General features: G+C 36.1%; 1 protein-coding gene across 6 annotated transcripts in view; it reads left to right on the top strand.

The window, feature by feature from the left end:
* LOC149080092 (transcription factor 12-like) overlaps nucleotides 1-20165 on the top strand; it is a 165408-nt gene that overhangs the window by 6127 nt on the left and 139116 nt on the right. For all 6 annotated transcript variants that reach the window (XM_089239081.1, XM_089239080.1, XM_089239083.1 and 3 more), the window contains exon 4: nucleotides 6726-6751. In XM_089239081.1, coding sequence (XP_089095207.1) covers nucleotides 6726-6751 — 26 coding nt within the window. The remainder of the gene's footprint in view (nucleotides 1-6725; nucleotides 6752-20165) is intronic.

Here is a 20165-nt window from a genome sequence, read left to right as displayed (position 1 = left end):
CGTGTTTTGGAATCAGAATTTTATAATTATAATCATGCTGCACACAACTGATTTTTTTTCATAAATCACTTACTACTGTACATCCTAACCAAATGGTCACCCAGTACATATATTCCAAAAAATTTCTTACTGAAAAGTATTTGGACAAGGATCACCAGCCACTTCGCGAACTAGCTAATTTCAGGCTTTTGCTACTGTACAGTAGAACCTTAATTAACTGAAGGTAATGCTGAACATAGGTAAAAACATTCAACATTAATTAAGCCTGGTGGTGATATACAGTATGAGATGTGGGTTCCTAGGGAATGAAAATGTCTGTGAGCTAATGTAACTACTAACACACTCGACATTATCCTTTAGTTGCAGCTGGTGTCATTTTGGATTATAAGACCACCTGCCCTTAGCGTGACAATGAAGTCACTACTGTTGCTGCTTCTTTGTGAAGGGAAAAAAGCCTGTGAGATAATACACCACCACCACATATGTGATGCAATCCTCATTCATGGATTTGCTTAAGATAGAACATCAGAATGTTGCGCAAAGTTAGAAAATGCAATAAGAATGAGAAATTTCAGTACTGTATATTACCTTGAGCAACTAAGATATTTAATATATAAGAAAATTTATATTCAGGTCACTTTTATGAGATTTTTTGAAAAAACTTATATCATCTTATACCCTTTAAAGATATACCATCAGAATGTACCCATGTACCCCAAGAATGGGAAATTTGGTAAGAATTAAACGTTTTGGCTAATAATAAACCAATATGATATTTTTCAGGGGGAAAAATTATATTTAGGCTACTTTTTTGTGATTTTGTGAACTGTATGCATATATTATAAAATACACTAATAATTATAAATTATTGATTAAATAAATATTAACCTTTATAAATAAATTAAAAACTATGTATTAATTATTACCAGTACATAAAGGCTAATTATATCAGGTTTTTACCAGTAAGTGCCTGGTTTTTATCAGTAAAAACCCAACTCTGCCACATTCTGAGAAAATAAATGTGTATTTTGTTTCCATTTCTTGGATATAACCATTGTCAGTTTTGAACAAAACTCCTTTGCAATTTTTTTTATTTTTTGTGTCTAGCACTTGGTAACAGTTCAAGTTATGAGAAAAAACTGTTCCAGCCATCCATCTATTCGAAGGATTGAAATCATCATTAGGCTTCTATGTCTTCCCATCAGCCATGTTGCACAAACTTTCATATTTACTCTAGTTGATAAAAAAAACTTTTTTTTTGTTTGTTTGTCAAAGAAAGTGGATAAGAGTTTAGCTAATTGTCTTTCCAGTTCTGGAAATTTTTGCCTCGTATTTTGATTAGTATCCAAAGGCTGGATGGAGCATTGTTTCCTGATTATTTCACTTCTCTATCTGTCATCATTTTTTCTGATTGGTGTTTTTATTTTGGCAAGTTTTTAAACACGTTCCTGTAGTATACTCAAGTACTTAGACATGCCACTAGTATTTCCATTAAATTCACTAAGTTTCGAATCAGCATTCACTCTGGACTCAATCATACATCCATGTCCACTTCTACACTACTTATTCTCCATCATAGCTAGAAAGTGATTGTATGTCAGGTACACAAATTATTTCTGATCATATTAAAAAATTGTTTCAAAATTTCTGAAGAGTTCAATTGTTACTAGATATGATTGCATTCATTTTGCAAATGCTATTCTACGAAGCCCTTTCAATGTTAAGTTTTATGGAGAAAGTTAGCTATATTAACAAGTGCTGAATTTTAAATCACCTATTAAAGATAGTTATTATACAGATTAAAAAGAAAAAAATGGCTCTATTTTTTGGCATGTCGGAAGAAACAGGGTTTCCCGATATGCTGCTCATCCTTGTCATTTTGCAGAATGCAGGATACATGGTAGATAGAAATGATGTCAATTATGAAAGATTTGGATTTTAAATCACAGTGAAAACGTTAGATAATTGAAATGGTTCATCGTATAAATGAAATATTTTTACATTAAAATATATAGGGATAAAAAGCTGGACAGAAACTATACTCCAAAACTGCAAAAGCATTTGAATGAGAGACCTATAAACAGGGTTAAGTGCCTGTTTTGATTTCATCATGCACCCTCAGCAGTTGGTCATGGTGCCCCATTGTTTTGGAACCACTGTCCTAACATATTCCTTCAAGTAGTCTCTGAAATTAATTACAAAAGTCCCCATTAAAACAAGAAACAAAGTTTAAAGAAATTATAAATGCTTGAATTAAACATAGTTGCAGATTTCTAAAGACATTCTTGTACACCAAGAAAAAGAAAAAACATGTTTATTGGGATCAATGACTTCCATAAGGTCTGTCAATGTACAATGGATGGAAAATGAACAGTTATCGACAATCGTATAACGAATTCAGGATTTCATCATCATTATAGTTATCGATAGAAAAGGCTTCAAATGGATATGTTAATTTTAATTTTAATCATGTATATGTTAAGTTCAAATTTAAAGAATTTCTTTGAAAAACACCAAGAAAGCAAAAATACTGAAATATATTGTTGCATATCCGATGGTGTGGCATTTTTGTTGGCATATTAAAAGCAAAGTTCTTAAACTTTGCTTTATTATTCTCTATAGAAATCCACTGGGACTGTCACTTGGTGAGATTATAGCCAAGGTATGATAACAGTCTGATTGCTTTGATTGCATAATATAAACACTTCATTTCATATTTTTGTGAAAATAACATTTTTGGTGTTTACCATAATTACTTGTACATAATTGACATTCATGGATGTACAATATAAATTTCATTCTATTGTGTGATCACTTTGATGATGTAATTTTTGAAAATTTTTGATAATTTGAACATATCTAAGACACAATCAAAAAGTTCCCAGACTTCTTTCTCTGAAAAGGGGGGTCAAGTTATAGGACATGCCACTAGGCAAAGTTGGCCTATAACCTTGAGTCATGCAGCTGAGTTTTATAGGGATATATGGAGTAACAAATTGACAATTTTTTTCCTTGATCCTTTGATCCTTTTTGTCGCACCACGGTCATTTTTTGCACACGAGGGCTAATTAGACCGGGACCTACAATTTATCGCCGGTTCCGAACGGCAGGCTTATTTTTTTATACTCATCGAGTCGTTGGTGCGCTAACCTCTCCATGGGGGACTCCCTGCGGTAGCAATTTTTTGCTGCTGTAAAATTGCCGTTTTTGTTGTACCCCTGTGTCAGGAAATTTTTCTGACAAGGATGAACCGGATATCGAACTCGCGACACCTCTAAACATCCTTTGGTACTTTAGGCGAGTATTTTATAGATCGGACTACCACGTCCCAATTTTTTTTTTGTTTTTTCTCTCTGTTCATGTAGACCAGACCTATCTTTCTTCTAACTTTTAAAATGAATGGAAATTTTTTGCTTACGCTCACACATTGGGAAGTTTTGGATAAATCTTGGAAAAAATATAGCTAAAACACTTGAAATGTTGATAACTTTTGGTGACCTGCTCTGGGGAAATAAAATTTTTGAGTTACATGCTTATTTAAAAGCATCTAAAAATCCTCTTAAAAGACAGCTAACACTTTAATTCTGAGGGGAGGAGGTCCTCCAAAGCCAATTCTTAAAAATATTGAACTTCAAAAATGTACCTATAGAAACAAGAGAAAAGCATGTGAAACATTGTTGAAATTGTAGATGTAAGTTTTGATAAATCTACGCAATCTTCACAAACAATATAAACATTCACCAGATTGCTTATCGGAGTGGGTAAGGCAAGAATGCCTAGATTCCTTCCCAACACAATGTACCTGTGCACACCTCTTGTCGAAATGCAACAGCTTCTTGGAAGAAATAATACTGAAGCATTCCCAATGCTCTTCCCTATTGGCCTAATTTGATCATTAGTGACTGTGTATCTTCTGTACTGAAACAACAGCTGAAAAGGCATAAATTTGGGACTTGAATGATCACTTTGAAGGTGATGCACAACAATTAATTGAAATCTTAATTAAGAGCAATTTGCAGTGACACTTTGGAAACCCTTTGATCACATCTGTACATATCCTTTGTACACACACACACACACACAATATTAATAAAAAAAAAGTGGTGACTTCACAGGACTTATGCAAGTCCAGATTTTGCATCAGAGTTGTATTTATTTTTGGAGTTCATATAACTAAAGAAGTTTGAAGTATCACTGCCCCTTACAAGATCATTAATAAAGCATTATATACAAATACAAATAAATACAAATACAAATACAACGCCACAACAGGCAAAATGCCCAACGAGGTGGCTGATAAAAAGATGCCCATAAAAATAAAAATAATATAGCTTTATTGATTAAAAAAAAAAACTTCTTGGCAATCAGTCTCTCTTTTAGGTATTTTATTTGAGTATCTCTTAAAAACTTTTTTGTTTGAATTATGAATTTATTTCATTAATTTATACCTTTGATTCTTTGGTTTCTTTTTTAATAATTGTTTTTCTGAAATTCTTTTACTTAATAAACAGTTTTCATAATATATTTTGTTATGAAGGTCTGGATATGTATAGACCTTTTATATATACTTTACATGCATATATATATATATATATATATAAAGATTAGCTGAAATATGTAAAGTTTTACGCAATTCTTAAATTTTTCAAGAATCGTTTGATCAATTAAGACAAATTTTCACATATATGCCCAGCAAAACCTGACTTAAAAGATAAGTGAATTTAAAACTTTTGTGAAAGTTAAAAGATGTTTGAAATCATCAGACTTTTTTGACAACAATGGTTTTTCAGGTAGAACAATGACTTTTGGGATATTTATTTTGGTTATCATGGTTCCCATGTATTTCCACATTTTTAGTCTGAATGCATAATTAGGCAGGGAGAAAAGCAATGATGGGAAAAAAATAGCAGAATGACAAATTCAAATGCTTTCCAATATTCAGTAGTGTGACAACTGTGCTATTATAAATGAGTAAAACAACATTCAGGCGTCTTTGTTTGCTTAGTTGAAATTGTGATGTAGCTAAATGGATGTCAAATTGCCAAACTGTAAAAAAATATGCAGCATGGGTGGCTCATGTGTCATATTTTACCAAATGAATACTTTGATTAGGCATATAAAAGATAAATTACTTTCTCGTGAGCTTAACTCTTTAACGCCCAGATAGAAAACCTTGGAGGGTCGTGAAAATACCAAGTTTTTTTGTGTTTGAAGTGGACTTGTCCAAATTTCGGCCACTTTCCCTCTCCCCACCCTTTCTCCATGAGTTTCTATTCATGCCACCCTTTGCATTGACATTCACCCTTTCATTTCAATGGATTTTCGGGAGATAATTTGTCTATATATACTGAAAACACCCCCCTTTCCTCACAGTATTATCTCTTTGTAAAATGCATTGAGTACCCTTAGTCCATTCTCAAGGAACATTCTAGTACATCAGCTTTTAAAATCCCATTGATAGGGCGTTGCAGTTGTCTTTTCCATTCCCGCCTCTGACAAGAGCTTTCATCTTATTCCCCGTTGGTGACAAAATCCCACCAAAACATACCCATACCCCCTAGCTGGGCCGACTTGAGGCGGTTATGGGCATTAACCTACTCGGCCGACTTCGGGCGATCTGGGCATTATAGAGTTAATATCAATGGAAAATACTAATAAAATTTTTAACTTGTTTGTTTGAAACTCAGGTACTTTCTGCATAGGCGTCATTTTATGAAATCAGTAATGAAATTCTATTATTCGATTTCTTCGACCACACAATTAAATTTAACTGTATGTCTTATACTGCCAAATAATGATGTATTTTTCAAAATTGCTTCTTGGGCTGGATCAAATTCTTAGATTCGCCTAATTGCTTGATTTTGTGCAATCTATGAAATCGAGAAAATTTCCATTATCATAACACTTCAGTTTTGGATAATCTTAGGGATACTGTTGCCTATGACATGAGCAGTTTTGTGTTTCCCAAATATTTTCTTCTCTTCTGGAGAAAATGTTTTCTAATATATAGTACATTTAGGTAATATGGAATACATTTATTATTTTTTTATTATTCCAATTGGAAATGTGGTAAAAACTTGAAACCTGGATTTATATAAAATATGGTTTCTTGTCTTTGCATTGACAAGTGTATCATATTTAAAAATAAATATTACTAAAGAAAAAAGGCATTAAAAAAAATCATTTTTATTGGGTAATATGGAATAGTAGATTCCAAATGAAATAAACTAATTTTAGTTGATCAAAAACAAGATTTAATGAGTCGATAACAATGAAAAATAAAATCTTCACCTTTTGATTTTGTAGTTGATGTGGTAGTGTCTTAGTCTGTTTACAAGAGTCATAAATGCAATCTTCCTATCCTGCCCCAAAACAGTCAAGGTTGGCCCAGAAAAAACAGAGGGCACACATTATTTCTATATATAGACCTTTCCTTTTCTATCTTACTGAACTTTCCATCTTGAAGAGATATTCTTGCCCAACTAAGATAATACTTATAGTATTCCATATTACCCTACACACCATCTCTGAAAAAATAGTGTTGTTCCATCTAACCGGAGAGAATTGCTAGCTAAAAATGAGTACAGCTTAATAAAATGCAACGCTTGTACAATTCCATTGCATTATGTTTAGAATTATGAAATTAGCATTGTTGTCATAGTCTTTATTTTAGAATTCTTTCCCTGAATTTTTTTTTTTTTTTTTTTTTTTTGTCCTATTTCTAGGTCCTCCAGCAAAAAGAAAAAGAGATGTAAGTTTTGTAATCAAATTATTATATTACTAACCAACTTTTTTCATGTGCATGTTGCAAACAGTTGCTGCTTAATGAAGTTACTGGTCAAGTTGGACCTGTTACAGACCTACTTCTAGTTAAGAAGTATCTTCATATACCGGGTGTTTCACGAAGGACCCTTAACTGAAAATAAATAACTCGGAAACTGTGATAGATAGAAGCATGAAACCAGTGGTATGTTCATTAAAAAACGTGAGAATCTGAAAAGAAACCATAAATTTTTAGTTACAAATTGCGCCGATAGATGGTGCTGTGGGTGCCATTACCTTAGGTAGGTTGTACATAGTGGGTAATGCAAGCAGGCCTCGTTGCATTCACATCAAAAGCAATTCAAAATGTGCACCTTTCCCACAACACACTTGTCCCAAACAAAGAAAAATTGTCAGTGACTCTAGTGTGTCACCAAAAATCAACACACAAGCTTGACAAATAGCCTCCTCCAGCTCGTTGAGTGTTAAAGGATTGTTGTGGTAAACAATGTCCTTCAGTGTGCCCCACAGAAAGTAGTGGCAGGGGGGTGAGATCGGGTGAATACGGACGCCAGTCTATGCCTTTTCCCTTAACTGTCTAATAGTTCAACGCAATAACTCTATCATCGAATTATTCGTCCAGAAAGTCAAAACCAGCTTGTGTAAGGTGTGGGCGAGCCCCATCTTGCATGAACCACACCAGGGCTGGTCGATTGTCCAATGTTGAGTAGCGACAAATTGTTTCAAAAGCGCAATATACCAGTCAGTCGTCACCGTTTCTCGCACGAAAAAGAGCCTAATGATGCCTTTGTAGGACATTGCAGCCCAAACGGTAAGTTCTGGGCAATGGAGTGGTCGTGCGTGAGACAAATACGGGTTTTCGGTACCCCAAAATCGCCAGTTGTGTCTGTTAATGACACCATCCAGGTGAAAATGTGCCTCGTCTGTAAACCTTATTCAGGCGACATCGAAACCAGAACCATCAATCATGTTGAGCATCTTGTTAGCGAAATCCTCTCGTTGTCGTTCAGCTCGAACTGGTATGTCGTGCCGGCATTGAATCTTGTACGGAAACATGTGTAATGTCTTCTGCAGGATTCTGTACATGCTAGATGGCCTGATTCTGGATTCAGCTGCAAGTCTACCGACAGATTTATTCTGATGACGCTCAGTAACTGCAGCAAGTGTCATTGCATTTTCAGGTGTAACGACGGAGTGGGTGGAACCCACATTTCCGACTAACGCATCTGCCACGTTTCCTGTCTGTTGAAAATTTTTGAATAGCTCACAAATTGTTTTCCAATCTGGGCCTTTTGCGACTTGAAATCGCGTTTGAAAACTTCTTCTGTGGAAGTGGGGCTGTGATTTAATCAGTGGTACTCCAGCACAATAAACATGTGTTCCTCCATGTAATAAATCACTTCCGGAATTTCTTTCACTATACGCTAATACCGATCACGTTTCAATGGCGAAATTTTCTATGACTGGTCATTCTCGTTGTCTGAGCTCTCTTTATAAGGATCTGTAATGCCGCCTGCAGCACCATTTATAAGCGCAATTGGTGGCTAAAATTTTGAGGATTCTGTATCAGATTCTTACGGTTTTTTAATAAACATACCACTGGTTTCATGCTTCTATCTATCACAGTTTCCAAGGTATTTATTTTCAAAGTTAGGGGTCCTGCATGAAACACCCGGTATTTTTATCATTATTATATTAACACTATGGGAAGTGTGACTGGTGAGTGATATCATTATATGAGTGATTATCAGTAGAGTGTTATTGTCATACAGGATTCTCAATGTATATGCACTGTTGTTGGTCAGCTAAAGTTGGTTTTCTGTGATTTCCTAGCTTTGAGTTGCTAATGTGAACTAATCTATTCTTCAATAAATCTTGCCAAGTAACAGACTTTACAACAGGCATCTTCAACCTGGTACTCGCAAGCACCATCAAGAGTGCTCAGTGCTTGTGCCCAATTTTGTGCTTGCGAGCATACTGAAGCTCTCAATAAGATAATGAAGAGGGAAAAAAATTACAATCAATAATTACAACTAAACAAAACAATTATTTAAAATTACAATTAAACATACACTTAATCATTTACAATACTATTTCTTGAAATTATATTCACGTAAAATGTGCATGCGAGGCCGCAGGATAAAGAGGCAAAAAATTCTTGGTCCTGTTTACTCCCCGTTATCTGCTTTTCATTACACACATTGACAGTCATCACTGGCACTACAGTGGAAATATCCTGAGGGGTATTGAAACTCAGAACCAGAAAGACCTAATGGCCAGTGTGGGCAACAGATGAAAGTGTCCGAGCCGCATATTTTTTTTTAACACACAAATTGTCAGAAATTTTTCAATATTCGATAACAGTAGGGTTTATGGTGGGTCGTAAAAATCACAGAGAAACAGGATATGCATTTAGCGTACCATCATCATTTGTACTAGAGCTATTGACGAGAGGGATGCTTCTCCCACCATCCATATTGGTCATAAGTCACAAAGGCTAGGAACTGCTGGGTCTTAGAACATATGCGGATCCTGGCAATTTTTTCATTTTTTTTAAATTAGTTTTTTTTTTCATTTCTGTAAAGCATTTAGTAAAGAATTAGCAACTGTTATCTCCTCTTCCTCACCATTTGGTTATCTTTGCTGTTCTTTTTTTTTTGTATTTGTCCTTTGCAGAAAGACCTTGTTTGCTGACTTCTTAATACAAATCGTGGTGTAAAGTTGTGTTTCCCACGGTGTACATCGCTTGTATTGCAGGGGGGAACTAGCCAACAGTTTATGAGAATGAAACGGAAGCTTGTTTTCCCTGTCCAGTCTTTTTCATTTGGCCTTTGGAGTTAGTACTTGGTCGATGTAGCTTAGATATACATGGATAAATTTATTATCGGGAAATCAGTTGCTGAGAATGAGCTGTCTCACCCAGCAACATCATCTAAAAATAGATCGAGATTCCAGTATGTCACCAAAAAATGGGAATCTTAGTTTTCAAAGAAATTTGAAAGACTATTTCGTTGCCCAAAATGTGGATACAATAGGAGTTCAGTGCCTTATATGCTATGTTTGGTTGGCTGGTTTTCGAAGAGCAAATGGTAAAAGACACTATATGACTCACCATGGGACTTTTGCAATGGAATATCCGGAAAAGTTCGATGCAAGATTCTTGAAACTTCAAGAATTGAAATCAAATTTTTTGCGACAATAAAAATGCTTCAGTGAAAGTGCTGCTATTGATACCAACAAGTTATCCACTGAGATTTTGATCAAAAGTTGCCAAAACAATTGCCCATTATGGATTACCTTTTACGAACAGAGAAATGATCAAAAATTGCAGTTTCTGCTGTTGACACCCTTACAGATCTTATCTGGAAAAGTATCGCAAAACCATGGTTAATACTGCTAAGAATATCCCTCTTAGTGATATTACTGTTGCAAGACGATATTTGATGCCATTGCATCTTCCATCAAGAAATCAATGCTGGAGAAATTGATTGAAAACATGTGCATATTTTTCTTTAGGTGTAGACGAGTCCACCAATTATACATCAGTTGCGCAAGTCATGGTTTTTGTATGCTGCATGGACATATAGAGGAATTATTTCTAACACTTATTCCATTAACTGGCACTACAACTGGAAAGGACATGTGTAATGGTCTTATGCACTTCTTAATGTTAAACCAAATATAACTGAAGAAACTTGTCTCTGTGGCTATTGATGGGGCACTATCGATGTGAGGAATAAAAAAATTGCCTATTTTTAAATTGCCTGCCTTAATGCAGATTCGTATGTTCCCAATTTTGTTTGTTTTCACTGTTTAATTCATGTGGAAGTGTAATGCAGCCAGTTGAAGAATGTCCCAGATGTCATGGAAACCTTGCAGTGCATTCGAAAATGAAAGTTAGGCAGATTTCTGGGGTTTGGAAGATTTTAAGAAATTTCCTACGATGCAACAAGCTTTTTATTAAAATGATTAGCAATGTTTGGTACAACTTATTCCTGCGAATGTGCTTTTTCTGTGATGAACAATTTAAAGAACAAGACGAGATCAAGACTGAGTAATGAGCATTTAGAAGCATGTATGAGAATTGCTACCAGCAACATTAAAATAGACATCATTGACATTCTGGGAGAAATTCAATGTCAAGCAGGGCCGTAGCGTACCTTCTTAAGGCCCTGGGCCAGAAATTTTCTTGGGGCCCCCTAAAAGGAAAAATTATGCAAAATAAGTGTACATTTTTCGTGAGAGCCCCCACTTTGCTCTGGGCCCTGGAGCAGTGCTCGGGTTGCCCCAGCCTAGTTACGGCCCTGATACGGTTCTCACTGGAAAAGAACTCTTCAGAAATAAAAGGTATTTTTACTTTAAGGTCTCAATCGGAGTAAAAAAATTGAATATTCGTGAAGATCCTGTCAACCAGAGTCATGCGCAAGAAATGTAGATAGAAGGGTCGTGCCCCTCTCCCTCAAGTCGACCAAAATAATTACAAAAAGCAAACAAATGTTTTTTATTTACAAAAATTAAGATATCGGAAAAAATACCTTTTACATGCTATTTTATTCAATTTCTGTATCAAATACTCTGGTTACTAGTTGATTTAAATGATTTTTGAACGTTGGTTGAAAACTTTCCTTGTATCTCCCCACCCAAAAGTTTTGTGCCCCCTCCAAAGGTCGATCCTGCTTATTCTCCACTGTCGGCCATGGGTAAAAAAAAAAAAAAAATTGAAAGAAAAAAAAGAATGATGATTATCCCTCAGAGTGCAGTGGCCCAGGTCGATAAGATACTCGCCTAAAGTACCAAATGATGTTTAGAGGCGTCGCAAGTTTGATACCCAGTTCGTTTTGTCGGAAACTTTCCTGACGTGGGTGCAACAGAAACAGTGACATGATTACAGAAAATGATTGCTACCTCAGGGAGTCCCATATCAAGGGGTTAGTGCACCAACCTCTCTGTGAGAATAAAAAAAGCTGCTGTTCGGAATCGTCAATAAATTGTAGGTCCTGGTCTAAATTAGCCCTCGTGTGCAGAATATGACCATGGTGCGACAAAAATGATCAAAGGTTTCCCTTAGCAAAATTCAGTTTTCAAAATCCGCTTTTCCTTTGAGGAAAGTTAGCAACATTTTTTTTCCCACATCACATGTTTTTTGAGTATAACCAACTTATTCTGCACAATAGATTTCAGTTTTTGTTTTGCTAAATGAATTTTATTCTTCATATGACTCAGAGTTGAACATAATACCCTGTATAAAAAAACATTTGAAATGTTATGATTTGTGTGCATACACAACCATAATAATAAATAATTAAAGGAAGTAAAACTATTTTTCTTTTTTTGATATGAAATTTTGGGTTTCAGAAATAGACTGTTTTTCATTTAAATTTTGGAACAGGTAATGTGATTTTATTAGAGGGGTGATAATTTCTAGGTGCTCTTCCTGTGGTGCTAGACATAAATGGTTCTCGCGAAGCAAAAAACCTTGAATATCCCTGCCTTACAACATTCAAATTGCACATGTAGGAATGTGCATTTATTGCCTATTTCATCTTTAGCTGGATGGCAGCACCTGAATATATAAATAAATGCATGAAATGCGCTTAAATGTGCTGAAGTTAGGTTCCACTGTAATAATTCTAATCTGACCATCTCTTTGAAGGTAAAATTGCAGTAAAGTGTCTCTGCGACAATGGATAAGTGTTACGCACAGTTAGCAGGTCCACTAATTTGTAGCAAAATAGTTTCAGTTACGTCCCGTGATTCTTTCATCCATTATATAAGTCTCAGGCAACTCAAAAAAACATTGGGAATTTCCAGATTAAGATGTTTATTGTACAATTCACCATTGAATTACGTTACAATTTGTTAATTAAAAAATTAGCCATGGTCTCAATGTATAAGATATGAATAGATCCCATTTGTGTGGACAACAATCCACACAAACTAAGAAGATCAAGATGACTTCTCTGGGGAATCAGACAATTAGCTGTGGAGCAATTCAATTTTAACGACGGAAGTTCGTGATCACCCTTCGTGAATCAGCACATCAATGATGAAGCACATGCTATTAGCGGAAAGGTCACTATTCAAGAGTCTGCACATCGATGACTTGGCACACGCTATTAGCGGGAAGATCGCAATTCTCAAATCAGCACATCCAAGACGTAGCTCACCAAGACATCAGAAGTTAGTACACGGGAAGTCGACACCCAGAAGATGATTTTGTCTTATGAGAGAGATGATGGCCATCACTGTTCATTGTGAGCTCCATTGAGAATTGTGGAACATCATACCACCGATATGTGGACGTAAATCACATTACGATAAGTATTGCTAACATCAAACACTTTGTCCAATTAGAAATACATGAACTCCTTGAAGAACTAAACGAGAAAAATCATCAATAGTAATCTATGACTACCCAGACCAGCCAGAGTAGTTTGAAGCACAGAGAAAAATTAGTCACATGTTAACAACTAACACAACATCATAACACGTTAGTAGATTATCATGAAGAGCCCCCCTGCTCAACACTTGAAGCCACTCCCTAGCAAAGCTGGATGAACAAAGAAGGATTATGATGTAGTTGCCAGACTATTTATAGTGAAAGTGAACAGGTTTATTCTTTGACCAATTGACGTATAGCTGGCATTCAGCACACGTAGAAATTGATGACATCACTCAGTGGATTTGCATACAGACACATGGGTTGATTTATTTTGAACACTATCACGTTTTGGTGGCAACAGTCTCAACAAGATGGAGGAAGTTGATCACTCTCCCCACATTGTATACATGGTTATGATAATTTGAAATCATGGAATTATTATGATGACAGAATGGAAGCCTGCGGGTATATCCACTCGTGAGACAAGGTACTAATACATTTCAATATATATATTTCAACATAGAATATCATGACATTATGCATAAATAAGATATATATATATATAAATAATCTCGTGACTCAACCGGGTCCTCTCCCAGGGGACCACTCAGTGTTAAAGCAGAGTTTCTCAACCTATGGTCTGCGGAGATAGGATAGATAGTCCACAGACTTGAAAATTTATTAAAATTAAGTGAAAATTATTCAATTGTGTGTAGTTATTATTGGTGATTTTTACACACTGTAGGCTCGAATAAAAACAAAATCTTCCCTATAATTGAGCTTGAGAACTAGATACACCCAGGTTCTCATCACTCATCCTCCCCCATACCACAACTGGGAACCAAGACTAGGATCTTTGGAGAGTCCCTGATTTTTCACAGCACCCCCCCCCCCCCAATAGTGAATTTATTATGTGAAAAACAAAAATATTGATAAGAATCGTCCCGAGAACTATAAAATAGATGGCAGCACCTGAACACATAAATAAATGCATGAAATGTACTTAAATGTGCTCAAGTTAGGTTCCCCACAGTAATAATTCTAATGCAACCACCTCTTTGAAGGTAAAATTGCATTAAAGTGTCTCTGCAACGGTGGATAAAAGTTACCTACAGTTAGTTGGTTATCAGGTCTTCTTTTATCATTCTCTCAGGTTTAGATATGACTATCTATCAGAAAAATTCAACGAAAAAGGCAAATAAAGTATATTACGAAAACTCCTGCATTTATACATGCTATGGGTTGTCGTCTACAGAGGATAAACTCTCTTGCTGACCAAGGATCCCGCTTGGATTGAATACCAAACCTTAACTCTCAATTGCTCAGCAGAACGAAAAATATTGAGAAGACACCAACGAATAAGGCAAATACACAAAAAATAATAATAAGGACTTTTATTATTTTTTGTGTATTTGCCTTATTCGTTGGTGTCTTCTCAATATTCTTGGACAAAGTGGATCAACTCTTCTATAGAACGAAAAATATACGTCTGCTCACGTCAAACGTCATAATCAAAAATGAAGCTAAACAAACACTTCAATTCTCATTCCAAATACTTCATTTCAGGGTTCGCACATCCTTACAAACTCCTTAAATACTCCTAACTTTTCATTTCCTTCTGGAAGGGCCCTTATAACTCCTTACTTTTTGCAGCCACCCGTGAAAAAGTCTTTTTTTTTTTTTTCTCTGAAGGGATGATCTTTCTTAGAATAGGCATTCCCCATAGTGATTAATAGCAAGCATTGCCTAGAAAAATAAGAGGAAGCTTCCCGGGAATATAAAGAGGAAGAACAGAGAAAAAAAAATGCTCTCTCCCTTTGTAATAGGAAATGTGAAAGCAGGGGATGGGATTGGAACATCCAATGGTTGTGCATTACGATTTTGTCGTATTTAGTAAATTAATACGATTATACGCTTTTGCTTCTAAAAATACGATTTTTTACCGAATCGCTAGTTTTGACATGTTTTCCTGCCTATGTCACAAATTGGTCAGCGTTGGAAATCAATGGTCCGTAACGAACGACATCACTCCGCAGAACCAGTAGCCGAAAATTCCCCCATGCCCAGTGGTGAGAAAGTTTTTTTAAGTTTTTACTAATGCGGCGAAACGATGTCTCGAACCTCCTATATTACGCAGTATACTGAGTGCAAACCTCGCAGCTTTCCTATTTTCCTACTTTCGCCGCAATCGTCTTTTTTTTTACTGCAATTCTCTCCTACTATTCCTATTTTATCCCTCCTTCCCATTTGCTTCCAGCCAATATCTCACTACGAAAATTCCGAGAAACCGGGAAATGTCATTGCTTTCTGCAGTTTTTTTTGACGTATTTTATTCACATTACAACTCGCTGCTGAAAAGAAATGAGTTACATAATGACGTTACGCATTTGCGTTTTCCAAGTGTGGCGCATCGGCTCAGGACGGCTATATAGTATATGACCCTGGCGTCATATACTCTATCGGCTGCATACTCCGGTTTAAAGGGAAGAGAGACAACACGAAAATGAAGGGAAGATCGCTGAAACGCGTGGCACATGATGCTTAACTCCTCCAGAAGCAGTCTGCCAATCACGCCCGACGTAAAGCGCTGTCATGAGCCGTATTGCGCTCTGTAGGAAAACAGTCGTACTGCTTTTCATATTGATGAATAGACGGCGTGTCGTGGTGGGTGATTCACGTTGCGCGCGGCATAGAAAACCTGCTAGTAAAACCCGGCTTTTAAAAGTGACAGCCCTAGCAACGTCTGGTTTTACAGGTGGGGGGGAGCCGATCAGCCGCTATAGCTGAACCCACTTTTTTTAACCTTCAGAAAATAACTTTCAGGTATCTTTATGTTAGGGGTCATTCAAGTATTACGTCAGCATGGATGGGGGATTTTTGATTTGCTGACTTGATGACATGGGGGGGGGGGTGTATGGTTCTTACGTCATCAACCACCCTTTATAAAAAATATGAAATATTCTTAATGCCGTCTTACTCGGTGCGCGAAAAACGAGTAAAACTTTTCACTAGTTTGTGGGCACCTGAACTAACATTCTCCCTATTGAGTCCCCTACAGAGCCACTCTAGTGATCTTCAAATACTTAGCGGACCCAAATGCTCTGGAGCTGTGCCGCGAGTCATATAAGTGATCCGTGATTATGCCGCAGATCACTTAAGTAATCTGGGAATGTGCCGCGAATAACTTGAGTGATGTAGAACCGCACTGGTGGCAGGACCAATGCTCTAAAACTTTGTCACATGTCACTCAAGGGATCACTTAATGTGCCGCAGATCGCTTAAATGGTCTGGAATTGTGCCACGAGTCACTTAAGCGATCTGTAAATGTGTCACTTGGTTCATTGTTACAAAAATAGATTTAGGGACAGGCCACATCATAACGCCAGGGCCACATTTGGTCCGCACAGGCCGAATGTTTACCGCGGGTCAAGGCTTACCAAGGGCTTAGAGAGGTAGGGTCGCAATGAATTTCTTGAGCAATTTTGGGTTCTTAGCCTTCAAATAGCATTGAAATTAACAAAAATTGTTTATAATAACATATAAAGATATTTTGTTTCGAAATTGTAAAAAATATTTTTAAAAAATTCTTTTAAAAAATATTTTGTGGATTAAAAAAATAAATTTTTGATCATCTGGGGGGAAGCCCCCAATTCAGACTCAGATTCCACCAATAAGCATTAGGAGGAAGGGGGCAGAGAGCTGACAGGGGGAGGGTGAGAGTTTTGCTGACTTTTTCTGACAAGAGGGGAGAGTCAAAAATTGCTGAAAATTTGCTGTCGTAATACTTGAACAGCCCCTTATTTTAAAGCATACATGTGCTCAACACATGGCCTAAATGTGGCCTGCCTCAAGTGGCTCGTGGCAAATTCTTACTTCAATTGAGCGGCCCGCGGCACATTCCCAGATTGTTTGAGTGAGTGATTTCCGGGGGGGGGGGCTTGCTTTCTTTCAAACCAAGCACAACTCAGGTCTATTACCATCTATGGGCAATTTACTATCTAGGAAGTTGTGCTGGAAGTGTGTGTGTGTGCCTAGAGTTGCTGCAAATATAAATAATTTTGTAAGAAAAATCTTTGTCGGCTGTGGTTTTTATTTTGAATAATTGGAGGGGGAATGAATATCACTTTTAGAATTTTTATAATTTATGTGATGCTGTTATGAGTTATATTTTTGACTAATACTTGAAGGTTTTAGAACACTTTGGTGACGACAGAAAGCATGTATGTGGATTGATTATTTTATGAATTCTTATGATGCTGGGTAACAAATCAAAATTTGTAATTTTTGAACCACTTCTACATCTATATTTTTGAGAAGAGGGAAAGTTTGTGTGCAAATTAAAAATAAATTTGCATATGTGCCCCGCCCTTTTTTTGCTGTAAAACTTGTAAGTTATGAAGTTTGCCATGACTCCTTAAAAACTGCTTGAAACTCCTTAAAAAGTCCTTAAAAACTCCTTACTTTTCATTTTGAAAATTTTGTATGAACCCTGCATTTCTCATTCAGCTCCAGACATGTACACGTGGGCAAAAAAAAGGCCAGGGAGGAGAAAAAAAGGATACACTTTGTAGACTTGAAAACTCATTTGCATATTACAAAATGATATCCTGAATCAGACATCACGATATCAAGTTAAAGTAGTATCCAATGGAAGAATGCATAGCAACCCACTGTTTCCCAACTAATTTCAGATTTTATGTTCTTCAAACCAGGTTATTCAGATCTGCCATTTTCCGTTCCCAAATTCTGATTCTCAGAAAATGGTCAGCAACACATGTTTGAGATGCTAGTGCTTCTCGGAAAATGATGTATTAAGCTTTACAAGTTGCTCTTTGGAAAATGAGACCACATCAAACCTGCTAATGACTCAAACTCTCAATATTAATATTATACAGGGTGTGTACATTAATATTATACATAGCTAACAACTGACGCCACAATTTACTGGTGAACTGTTGATCCTAGAAGCATACTTCCAATTAGAAAAAGTATCACAATAACATGTGGATCTCGAATGCATCATTCATATTGCAAGAAATTGTATATCTATTAAACTAAGAAATAACTTTTTAAATGAACACACTGAACACACTGTGCTCAAGAATCCAGTTATAACGTTGTTGCCCTCTCTCTTGACCCCAACGAAAAAAATTCCATACTTTTAGTGCATTCCTAGTGCAATATTCGCCTAGATCAGGGGTCTGCAACCTTTTTTGGCTGCAGGTCAAAATGAACCAAAATGTGTACCTTTATATACCCGAATATAATTATACTTTATTTTCGGAACTCAAGTGGGTCACATGAAATTATGAAATGGGTCACTCGGTAACTCGCGGGTCATAGGTTGCCAAGACCTGGCATTCGTATTTGAATTTGAAAATGCAGAAAACGAGGGGAAAAACAGCATATGAAGTGTAGAATGATTTTGCCTGTTGCATAGGTGTCAATGCTTCTGATTTTTCAACCTTATTAAAATCTTCTGCTCGGAAATCAGATTCTTCAGTTTTTTGTATCTTCATAGAAAAATCCCTGAAAGCCCTCAAATTGTGTTTTGCTTAAATGGAAAATCCCTAAAGAAAATACTCTTTCAGTCCTTGCAATTTCAGGCTAACCACATTTTTCTCAGGAAAAATATGGGGAATCAGGATTTGAAGTGTGGAAAATCAGTAATTGTTTGCCAAATATGATGCCAAAAGCAAGCAAAGTGGCGAATTATTGCTAAAAAAATCAGGGCAGTGAAAAATACATGAAAAATGCATCCTGGGAAAATGGGATTTAGGCTATATATGGTCACCCTTCCAAAAAAAAACCCTTGTTTTTCCCCTTTTATTTGTGTGACATGACGTGATAAACTACAGATTTTTCACGTCTGTGAATTGGCACCCATGCTGTTAGTTTAAGCGATTACTTTGTTTTAAACTACTTTTACATTCAAATATTGCACTAATTGTCAACTATTGCCAGGAGAGACAGGGAGGCAACTTTCTAACTGGGTTTTTGAGCCACGGGTTGGTCATATAAAAAGTCAATTTTTTTAATTTTAACAACTATACAACCCCTTGATATCAGTGGCGTATCTGAGGTCCACGCATTATTTCGATACTTTTTGTAATTGGAAGTATGCCTCTATAATCAACAGTTTGACAGGAAATTGAAGTGCAAGCTATGTTCAAGTTACTGCAAGCTATGCACATTGTATATACGCATGTTGGATTTTCTCTGGAAGTGGATATGCTTCATTTTTTTTTCTTTCAAAAGAGGGGGGGGGGGTTGGTTATATTTTTCACTGCAAAATAATACTATATTCTCACCTTGGAGGGGGGAGCGTGCATAGGACAATATATATGCACTCAGCTGTAAAATTCAGCTTGTAGTGGTATTGTTCTCAATGATGTTTTTGCTGGGGAGAACTAATAGCATGAGCAGATTTTATAGAAATTAAATGAATTTCTGACAACATAAAATTATTTTAGATAAAATTGTGTTTGTGTAAAAGCTATGATTCCTAGTAAGTAACTAGTATGTGGGATGCAATTGTGTTTCAGTTGTGAATTCCCCAGGTTTTTTTAACCCACCAATTGTGCTGAAAATCCCATATTTGTTTTTCAGTTTTATTATTTTTTTAGTTCATGAAAATAAGTTTAAAACATATTAATTTTGAGGAATCATTATATCTCTCTGAACTGCAGTATATAGCTTTTAATAAGTCACATCATTTGTTTTATTCAATTTAATTTTTGTAATATTGCATTGGCCGCTCATAGATGATTGAGCAGTTTGAAGGTCAATGTAGTTTTTTTGACAAAAATATTCTGTTCCATTTGAATAATGGGGTGGAATTTAATTTTGGAAAACTGAGGACTCTCTTTTATAAAAATAGTTTTTACTTTTTCAAGATTTGACTACAGGTATCCCTCGCTTTACATGATTTCGCTATAACACAATTTTTAAAAGTTGATTTTAAGAATTCCAACCTGTAAAATTTACCTTGGAGTAATCT

Source organism: Pholcus phalangioides, unplaced genomic scaffold, assembly GCF_987345545.1.
Source record: "Pholcus phalangioides strain wild (caught in Gottingen) unplaced genomic scaffold, Ppha-v1.0 ptg000011l_1, whole genome shotgun sequence".
Classification (NCBI taxonomy): Eukaryota; Metazoa; Arthropoda; class Arachnida; order Araneae; family Pholcidae; genus Pholcus; species Pholcus phalangioides.
Note: the sequence above shows the minus strand (reverse complement) of the source record. Positions and strands in the feature narration are given on the sequence as shown.